The sequence below is a fragment of the Aethina tumida genome, chromosome 6 (assembly GCF_024364675.1).
Source record: "Aethina tumida isolate Nest 87 chromosome 6, icAetTumi1.1, whole genome shotgun sequence".
NCBI classification, from domain to species: Eukaryota; Metazoa; Arthropoda; class Insecta; order Coleoptera; family Nitidulidae; genus Aethina; species Aethina tumida.
In genome coordinates, this window is record NC_065440.1 from 16,588,568 (window position 1) to 16,599,448 (window position 10,881).

The following is a 10,881-nucleotide window of genomic DNA, read 5'->3' on the forward strand; positions in this document are numbered from 1 at the left end:
AGAGATAGGAATATGTAGTTTCCAAAACATAAATGCTTATTATTTTGTCTATTTCATTCTAAGATTTTATTAAATTATCTTGAAAATAGAATTTTTTATGACAAGAAAACTAAAATAAATACGTAATTTTATCGTATAAAGAAACTTTGAGGGTGCGCTGAGGAAAATTTAGAAGAGATAGAAATATGTAGTTTTCAAAACATAAATCCTTATTGTTTTCTCTATTTCATTCTAAAAAATTATTAAATTACTTTGAAAATTGAATTTTTTATGTCAGGAAAACTAAAATAGATCCGTAATTTTATCGTATCAAGAACAAAGTCGATTTTGAGGGTGCACTGAGGAAAGTCTAGAAGAGATATAAATATGTAGTTTTCAAAATATAAATCCTTAATGTTTTCTCTATTTAATTCTAAAAAAATATTAAATTACCTTGAATATTGAATTTTTTAAGATAGGAAAACTAAAGTAGATCCGTAATTTTATCGTATTAAGAACAAAGACGACTTTGAGGGTCCCTAAGGAAAGTGTAGAAGAGATAGAAATATGTAATTTTCAAAACATAAATCCTTATAGTTTTCACTATTTGTTCCTAAAAATTTATTAAATTACCTTGAAAATTGAATTTTTTATGACAGGAAAACTAAAATAGATACGTAATTTTATCGTATCAAGAACAAAGTCGATTTTGAGGGTGCGCTGAGGAAAATTTAGAAGAGATAGAAATATGTAGATTTCAAAACATAAATCCTTATTGTTTTCTCTATTTCATTCTAAAAATTTATTAAATTACTTTGAAAATTGAATTGTTTGACAGGAAAACTAAAATAGATCCGTAATTTTATCGTATAAAGAACCAAGACGAGTTTGAGGGTGCACTGAGGAAAATTTAGAAGAGATAGAAATATGTAGTTTCCAAAACATAAATCCTTATTGTTTTTTCTACATCATTCTAAAAAATTATTAAATTATCTTGAAGATTGAATTTTTTATGACAGAAAAACTGAAACAATTTCATCGAGTTTTTGGGATGGTTTTATTTTGAGACTCAAATTATGTAAAAAATATTTATTCATCTGCATGTCAATTAAAATCGTGTAAAATTAGTCTCTAAATTATAGATTAAAATCGTATGTACACAGTTAATTAATCCTTAATCATAATAGAAACGTATGTACAGTATTGGTGTGTTTATACAATATTTAAAGCAAAGCTACAATTATTCGGACTGAACCTAATCATAAAATGCACAACGAGTATTGAACTAAAGTTCACATGGAAAGTTCCTGTTTGACAAACGAATCAACATTTGTGTTGTAAGGTGAGGGATTCCCCTGGACCATTCCGTGATTGCCGGGCATGGCCACGTTCTGCAGGGGACTTAAAACGGGGGCTTGGGTCAAAACCTGCCCTTGCACGGGTTGTAGGTGCTGATTCTGCATCTGGTTTTGGGGCGGCGAGGAAAAGACGTTGACTATCACGGGATAAACTGAGGGCGCGTCGTTCTTGCGCTCCAATTCGGCAGGGGTGAGGTTGTGCTTGCGCTGCATGTGGACCTTTTTGTACCAGCTGTCGTTGAACTTCTTATCGCACAGGTGACAGTCGAACATTTTCTCCCCCGTGTGGGTGCATATGTGCTTCTGCAGTTTCCCTGTTGACACACACACACAAAAAAGTTAGTAACATAAAACTGGTAAATTTAATGATTAGTGTTACCTCTACTGGAGAACGCCTTGGGGCACATGTAGCAGCCGAACTTCTTGGGCGGCGGAGGCGGTATTGTGGCGTTCCCAACGTCGTGCACCTTCTTCAGGTGCAAGTTTAACCCACCTCGGTCCTTGTAGTCTTTTTCGCACAAGTGGCACTTGAACAGCCGTTCATCGGTGTGGCTCCTGTAGTGGTTCTCCACCATTTTCTTGTCGTAAAAGCTCTTGCCGCAGATGTTGCACGAAAAGTTCTTCTCCCCAGTGTGCCTACGGAGGTGAGCAGTCAGGCTGCTTTTAATGGGGAAACGTCGGTCGCAGTAGCTGCAGATGTGCTTCCAAAACTCGGGGTCCGTGTGTACGCACTTTTTGTGGATTTGCAGCACCGATATAGTGTTGAAACTTTTATTGCAGGGCTCGCACTTGTACTCACGCTTGTTCAGGTGGATTTTGTTGTGGTGCAGCAAGTCGGTGGAGCACAAAAACTTTTTCCCGCAGTACGTACACACGTAACGTCTGTCGTCGTTGTGACGCCGTTTGTGCACCAACAGGCTGTGCGACAGGGAGAACTTGGCGTCGCACTGGTCGCATTCGTAGGGCTTCTCGAAGGTGTGGATGCACCTGATGTGGGCCAACAGGTGTTGCTTGCGGTTGAAGTCTTTGCCGCAGTACTCGCATTTGACCGGCAGTTTTACTTTGGTGCGCACTTTTTTCTGCTTCTCCACCTTGGCTCGGGGTTTACGTTCCTTTTTGACTGGCTCCGGCTCGGCTTCGAAGTCGGAGTCGTCATTGTCGGCAGTGTCGAAGTCTAGGTCTTTAAATACGTCAGTCAGATCGTCAGGTGGTTCCAGCTTTTCGGGCTCCGACTTTGTTTGTTCCAGTGGTTGTTCGGGGAGTTTTTGTTTTTTGTGCATTTTTGTTACGTGCGACTTTAGCCATTTTTGTAGCTTAAACTTTTTGCCACACTCCTCACAAGTTAAGCTATCGGGCTCCGGCTTAGGGTCCTCACCTGATTGGATTTTAGGTGTGTCAACATCAAATGTTTCGCTCAGTGGTAAGTTGTCTTTCCTCGTCAGCTCAGACTCGGTACATTTTTTAACAAAGTCGTAGGACACGTTCAAGTCTCTTATGCAGTCAATGCATATGTTGAACTTTTTGGACCAGCCCTAAAAAACCCAATTTAACAAATTATTTTTTAAAGGGGAATTTCAGGTTTTTACCAGGTCAGGTATGAAACTTCTGAGTTTATCGTAGTAGGTGGTGGTGTGGCCGTCATTTTCGTATATGTTGGACAAGTCTTCTCGAACCAACAAACAAACGCAGCATGTTTTGTCAAACTCCATTATCCGAGTTTACAAACATATAAACATAACCTCGCACGGGAGTTGGCAGTTGTGCGCATCTTGCGCCTACAAGTATGCAACTCCTTTTACTGTACATTAAGTTAACACACTAAATCGTTGGATTTCTAAGCTTTACAAGCTATAGCTTCGGTGAGGTATATAATTTAGGAAAATTAAAAAAAAATTGGTTAATTATGAATTTTCCATGTTTACCAGTGACGTCGACCAAATGTTTGGTCGATGCAAGTCGACGAAGAATTCAAGATGGCGGCGGCCAACTTGACATTCTAACCAGTCGCTTTATTTTAATTACTTTATATGTATTTAGTTTTCAATTTTTTCAAACACTAAATTGCCCGACGCCGCTCCACCACCAGTGCTCACTACAACCACCAAGTGCAGTGCCGTACAACACCGGAAACCAAGAAAAAAAATAAGGGTCAACTCAATTATTTATTTACACGAAACGGTGCGTTAATAATTAATCACCACCCCCGAACCCGATGATGCCAGAATCCCACGTCCGCGAACAAGTGGTCCCTTATTGATTTCGAGTGAAAACAAAGCGACGAAATGGAAGCGATGCAGTATGAGCTGGCCAGGAACATGACCCTGCTGTTCTTCTTCGAGAGGCTGCTGGACAAGGGCGAGCCCCGCACCCTGCACGACCTGAGCTGCCAGTTCGGCTCCAAGGGCTTCACCAAGGAGATGCGACAGATCGCCGGGGGCTCGCAGAGCGGGCTCAAGAAGTTCTTGCTACAGTATCCGGCCCTGTTCACCATGGAAGGTGAATATGTGACCATTAACACCTTCCAGAATGGCAACAACAAGAACAGCGCGGGTGAGTTGCAATTTACTTTCTCTGTTTGTATATGGAGCAGGTTTTCGCATTAGTTTATTAACATTATGCAAATATTTGCATGTCCATTAATTTCTTTGCCCATTAAATAGTCCGTACGCAGCAAAACGTCGAGCAAAAAGGTGTACAGTTAATTGAATAATTGAATTACGGACAATTACAAAAATAGAACACCTTCAAGAATTTTCACTTTTCTCTGATACTAATTAATATTCAATCATTGTGCAAAATTCACATAAATTATTGAATGCAGTAAAAATTGGTGTGATTTATACAACCTACACGTGATTGTTAGCATTAATTAAGAAATATGTTAAATATTGTTATCTGTTTGACAATAAATCGTGTATTTCATTAGCTTTATTAAACGTCCTTTTTATTAATAGCACTGATGTAATTTCGGCATAAATTTACAGTGTTTTTCGTTATTTACTTTTAAACTTATGACTTATGTTGATATTAGAAATTGTTGTTTATTAGCGTGTGCTAAAAATTTTCGGTTATCAATTAATTATAAATATAAAACGTTAAATGATAATTCAACCAGTAATTACTCTGTTAATGTTGAATAATTTACAGATGAGTGATTTATGCAAGTAGGTTTTTAGTATAATTGTTAAATGTGTATTTGGAATAACAAATATTCGCTTTTCATGTTTAAATTTGTGTGCAATTTTTTTATTATTATCCTGCAGGTGAAGAAAATTGCTAAATTCAATCTCAACTTTCTAATATCAATTTATATTATATTAATTCTCTATTTGTGAAATAGATTTCCACATACAATACATAATTAAATGATAATTTAGGAGGGATAGTTTTCCCATTAATTTCAAATAAAATTTCTTTCAAGCAGGATCTGCACGAATTAAAATAAACAGCTTAAGATTATTTGTTTTAGAAGAACGTTTGGCATAAATGGGGCAAAAAATATTTCCTGTGAAGATGCAGAACACATTTTGTTGTGTATTATAAATATTTAATCATAAATATTATGAATTTATATTGAGAATATTTTACAAAAATTAATAAAATAATTAATTTTATTACTTTGAAAATGTTTGAAATAAAATCTATTTAAAAAATTTATCTCCAGGATCAAGAAACTTTATGATGATTTGATAAATTTGATCTCAATTTATCAATATCAATATGTTAAATTTATATAATAATTATATAAATATCTAATAATATAGATAACACTAAATTAGTATCTCTAAAATGAAAAAAATGGTGTTGAAAAATTTTTCTATATCAATTGAATATTATATTTTATTATTATTTATTATGCCTTTTCTTTAGATTTCAAATAAAATTTCTTACAATTAAGGATTCATTTAAATTTGTATAATATACACAGTGATTCACACAATTTTTTTAATTAAAAGTTTATAGAGAAAGCAAAAAAGAATGGATTTGAAATTTTTATAACAATTATAACTTGATTTGAATTATATTTCTATTTTATTTTGAAAAAATTACATTTCCGGTTTTGTCGGAAGTGACATTTGCAATGGATATTTTTGGATTTTTAAATTCTACATATAATTGCAAGTAAAATAGTTGTACCATGTTCTATACCTAAACCTAATAGTTTTTGAGTTATTAATTTTTTTCAACAAATTTTGACATTACTGGTCTAACTAAAATGTCTATAACGTCACCAATTTTGATGCTGGGAGGTTCATTTTTGGCATACACGTTAACCAAAGACCATCCTATGAGCAGCCATTATTATAATTTCCAAATTATATACAGGGTGTTCGTTATTTACGTTTAATTTTGTGCATCTTAAAACATCAATAATTTTGTTATTTTCAAAGGAACACCCTGTATATTTTTTGTTTTTTAAATTCTACGTATAAATGAAAATAAAATGGCTGTACAATGTTCTATACCTAAATCCAATAGTTTTTGAGTTATTAACTTTTTTCCAAAAATTTTGACAGATGGTCTAATTAAAATATCTGTAAAGTCACCAGCTTTGATGCTGAAAAGTTGTTTACATACACTTTAACCAATGATCCTCCTATAAATAGCCATTATTAGTATTTTATACAGGGTGTTTGTTATTTACTTTTAATTTTGTGAATCTTAAAACATCAATAACTTTGTTATTTTCAATGGGGGAATTTTTTGAGAGGCTCTCATAAGTATGTATTAAAAAATTAATAATATAAAGTTGTATAAAAAATCTAGTTTGTCAAGTTATAAAAATTTGTTATATATTACATATTTATCCCCAGATTGTATATAAATGTGTTAATTATAAATGTCTGAAAAAGATTTGTTGGAATTGAATTGAATTTATGATGAAATATTAACGAATTTCACATAAAATTTGTTGCAAATACAAACTGCAATAATTAAAACAAACATCTTAAACTTATTTGCTTTTGAAAGCCGATAAATTACATGTTAACAGATTCCAAATCGATTGGAACAAATCGTCTCATAAACATAACAAGATTTATTGCTCATAAAGGTGCAGTAGACATTAAATATGATTATTTATAGATACGAGCTTTATTCTTATTTAATCGTCCATAAAATTGCCTCTAAAACAATTATAATTATCAACTTGTCCTAGATTAAAACATTTTATTTTTAATAATTTCTAGGCGGTAAAGACTACAACACCCAGGCTGTCGAGTACTTCTCGGAGAAACTGTCGCAGTACGGCGAAGGTACCGAGGTACCCATCCGCAGTTTGTTGGGCCACCGCTCCCAAGCCAGTCCCGAGGTACGACACGTGTCCGGCCAGCACTTCCACGAGTTCCGTGAGTTCCTACTCAAGCACCCCGACACCTTCTTGGTGGATGACGAAAAGGAAACGGTCATCCTGACCAACTACTCGGACGTCAAGTCCCACGCACCCCCGGAACTCCACTTCCAACCGGACGTCAAGATAGATCCGGTCGAAACGCAAACCCTGCTGGACTTCCTGGCCCAATGCATAGAGGTCAAGGGCCCCATATTGGTGGAGCAGCTCTTCCAAATCGTCAGCTGCAACCTGCCCGAGGCCATGTGGACCAACCTGTTCAACACGCCCACGCACCTGACCAGCTTTTTGAGACTGTTCTCCGACAGCTTCCACATCCAATCGAACCTGGTGACGTTGCTGCAGCCGCCTAAGATCAACCAGAAGCACATCAACAACCCGCAGCTCAGCAACAACGTCAAGGAACCGAAGCCGAAGGAGGTCAAGGAGAAGGTCGACTTGGAAACCACCAAGAACGCCAAAAACCTGGCCAACAACAACAACACCGCCACCATAATCGAGAAGGTGGAGAAACCGGAGAAACTGGAAAAACCGGAGGTGGTGCCGACCGGGCCGCGTTCCATCAGCGACCGGCTGAAGCAGCCGAAGCTGCAGCAGAAGATGCAGAACGACGCCGCCGCCCAGAAGTCGCTGTCGCCAGAGCCTCCGGCCTCACCGGCTTCACCGACGGCTCAGCAAATCGACGAGAAGATCGCCAAAGGCGTCAACTTTCGATTAGGTGAGGCACCCGTCTAAATCGTACATGACAAAGGCACACACAATCGCTATTCAGAGTTAAAATAATGCGAGTTCCTACTGTTTGTTAATTCGATAGTGGGCACGACAACATTCCACACTTATACTTTCATTATGTATTCAAATTACGAATTTTAATTAGGCATTCGCTGGCAGGAAGTCACCTGTTTGATTCTAATGTTTACCCGACGTTTGAAAGCTGGCCAATTTTAACGCTTGCTTGTAAATACTGGGTATTTATGTAATCGTATTTTTGGCGACGATTAAACCTGTTGATCAGCTGGTGGAACTAAAATAGCACCAGGTGACAATCAGTGTAATGAGGTTTTAATATTTTATATCAATTAAAAGATGATTAAAGTAACTGCCAACATTTTTAAGGCAGTTTTGACAACAATATGGGCTTAGAAACAATTCTATTTACATTTCATGTCACGTAGTATTGTATCATACGATTTTTTGTAAGCAAATTTATTTCTTGTAGTCCTTCAAATTTTATGAAGAGTTTTCTTGTTTTTATTTAAAACAAAGTGTCAGAATTGGTCAAGAAAACAATGATAACTATTATAATTTCAATGGAATTTGATGAAACTGTTTTGTACTGATGACAAATATTATGTACTAAAAAGAGGGGACGGAAATGATGACTAACTATCAACTGAATGAGGGTCTAAATTTGTACTCCCAACGCATTCATTTTCATTAATTTATAATAAATTTCATTGATAATACTTTCTTATTACTTTATTAATCTGTTTCTTACCTTTTTCATTAAAAATATGTATTTTACAGATTATTATTATGTCCACCATAATTCTTTAAGTACTTCTTTTTGGCAAAGTATTACAAGATTTTCTTTAGAAAAGTTACAATTTTTGTGAATTTACCCATAATTACTTGTATTGATGTAATATTCTACTTATAGTTTGTTCTATAAGTCTTTTAACGATAAAATTATTATATTCGTAGGTAAATTTAACAAGCCACCCTCCCCCGAAACCCAGGAGGACCCGTCGCCCCCGCCAACCGACGTGCGCCCCAAACAAACCCCCAACTACAATCAATCATTGAAGCAACGTATCAATAACCTGGTCCTGAAGACCCTGCAAGAGAACACGGGCCGCGAACGCCAGAACTTCATGAACCACCACGGACAGCCCAACAGTTCCACCGAACAGTGGAAGGTGAAGCTGTTCCAGAACACCCGCGTCATCTGCAGCACCAGGGAGTGTCAAATGGTGGTGGACGACATAATGGCCAAGGTGAAGTTGGGCATGGGCGACGCAGACTGGCCCTTTGCCGAGGACAAGGTGGCTGTCGGCTTCGACTGCGAGGGCATCAACTTGGGACCAAACGGCCACTTGACGTTGATAGAGATCGCCACCATGAACGGTTTTTGCTACGTTTTCGACTTGATTTCGTGCCCCCAGATGATCGACTACGGTCTGAAGAAGATACTGGAGAGTGGTGACGTCGTGAAGGTACATTTATCTCATAAAATATAAAAACATTAGTAAAATTGTGTCAATTATAGATAGTACACGACTGTCGGAACGACGCAGTGAACTTGTTCAGACAGTTTAACATCAAACTGAAGGCGGTGTTTGACACGCAAGCCGCCCACGCCGTCTTGACGTACCAGGAGACCGGCCGTCCCGTCTACAAGGCGAAGAGTGTGGCGTTGAATGCCCTGTGCGAGAGCTACGGCGCCCCCGGCAATCCCATGAAAGACCAGCTGAAGAACATCTACAAGAGGGACCAAAGATACTGGTCCAGGAGGCCTTTGATACGCGAAATGATTTTATTCGCCTCAGCCGACTGTCTTAGCTTAGTTAACGAGAACATCTACTATCCTATGGTTAAGGCTATCAAACCTGAGAACCGGGGGTTGTTCCTGGAGTTGTGCGACGAACAGGTAAGTACCCAGGACCCAGTTAGTATCAAATACAACTAATTTTATTTGATAGATTCACATGCACATCACGCCGGACGACGTCAAACTAAAGAAAAGGCAACGCAAGACGGAAACGGAGGTGGCCGAGCTTCGGGTGAAGCTGGCCCAGGCCACCAAGAGCGTGGTGCTGAGCAACAGAGAAGTGCGGCTCCTGAGGTACATCGAACTCACCGACGAGGAGAAGGAGAAGCTGAAATCGTCGGCGAAGGTGGCGAAAAAGTTAGAAAAACTCGAAAGCCTGGGACAGGAGCGGGACGACAACTCGTCGGACGACGAGGGCGACAACGAACAAGACTATCCGAGCCTGGACAGCGACATGACCTCCCCCCGCAACTCCGAGCCGACCAGCTTGACCGAATCCATGCAGCTGGTCGACTCGATTTTGAACGACAACAAGATAGATCGTCTGGATAAAATAGACAAGTTGGAGTCGATTCTGAGCGCCGCCGCGTTGCTGCCCAGCGAGGACGGCAAGTGCTCGTGCAACTGTCACAAGCTGAACAACGGGTACAAGAACGAGAGGGTCGTGTCGCCGACGAACAGCTTCGTCAGCTCCGTCAAGGACACGGATCCTGGCTGCGTTAAGGAGAACCACGACAACGTGGGCACCCAAACGTTGAGCACTGGTGATATTGTAGTTACAAAGATTTACTTTAACGAGGCGACCGAATGATCGTTTGATTATTATTTTCTATGAGGGTTGTTGTTACGACGATTGTCTTTTATATATTGGAGGAATCCAAGCACTAACGAATACACGGTACCGTAAGTAGTATTAGACGATTAAATGCTCAATTTGGAAATGTATACACGTGGGGAAAAAATAACTTTCATGGCCTTAAAGATATTTTTAATGTGATTATTGAATTTTTTGATATGGTGCTCGTTTAATTTTGTTGTCGAGGATATTTTAGATGTTTGTTAATTAATAAAAAATGTATATTGTTTTACTACTTAACCACTACTTAAGTAGTACTAATGAAACTAGGCAATACAATTCATATCACTTTTTACCAATACTGAAAAACTTTTTATAGTGAAATTTGTTTGTTACTAATCTAGGTTTAGTAAGCATATATCAAATTATATTAATCTGATTATTTTTACAATTGGTTGGCCTAACGTTTTTTATATGATTTTTATATATTATGAATAAAGCAAAATATTTTTTTTGCTGCCATATTTTAGCGAACGGTCGTGAGACTGTAATTTTTTTATTTATACATTTATTGTTAACGATTTATATACATATAAAATAATTGAATTATTGTCGAAAGTTGGCGCAGAGTCCGACAACTTTTCGTATATTATATTTGTTATTAGCCAATTAACATTATTTATTTATTAATGCCTTTGTGTCTTAAAGTAGTTTTAAGGTGACTAAGGCTATGTTTGTATTACAAGGAGCAATGTTCATGTATTTTAAATCATACATCATTTTTGCTGGTAGAGGATCAAATAATAAAAAAAAGAAAATAAATAAATTTATTAAACACCGATCTTTT

At 37.5% G+C, this 10,881-nt stretch overlaps 2 protein-coding genes across 2 annotated transcripts; one reads left to right on the top strand and one right to left on the bottom strand.

The window, feature by feature from the left end:
• Window positions 1-1,053: 1,053 nt before the first annotated feature.
• On the bottom strand, window positions 1,054-3,220 carry LOC109603695 (zinc finger protein 93). Its single transcript, XM_049968980.1, has 3 exons — window positions 2,924-3,220; window positions 1,717-2,869; window positions 1,054-1,651 (listed from the first exon to the last, which is right to left on the bottom strand). The coding sequence occupies exons 1-3, from the start codon at window positions 3,044-3,046 to the stop codon at window positions 1,272-1,274; spliced, it is 1,656 nt and encodes a 551-aa protein (XP_049824937.1). The 5' UTR covers window positions 3,047-3,220; the 3' UTR covers window positions 1,054-1,271.
• A 95-nt stretch (window positions 3,221-3,315) lies between these two features.
• LOC109603720 (egalitarian protein homolog) lies at window positions 3,316-10,875 on the top strand. The gene is made up of 5 exons (XM_049968978.1): window positions 3,316-3,887; window positions 6,527-7,405; window positions 8,392-8,903; window positions 8,957-9,337; window positions 9,390-10,875. Exons 1-5 carry the CDS (start codon window positions 3,620-3,622, stop codon window positions 10,047-10,049), a joined length of 2,700 nt encoding a protein of 899 aa, XP_049824935.1. The 5' UTR covers window positions 3,316-3,619; the 3' UTR covers window positions 10,050-10,875.
• Window positions 10,876-10,881: the final 6 nt, after the last annotated feature.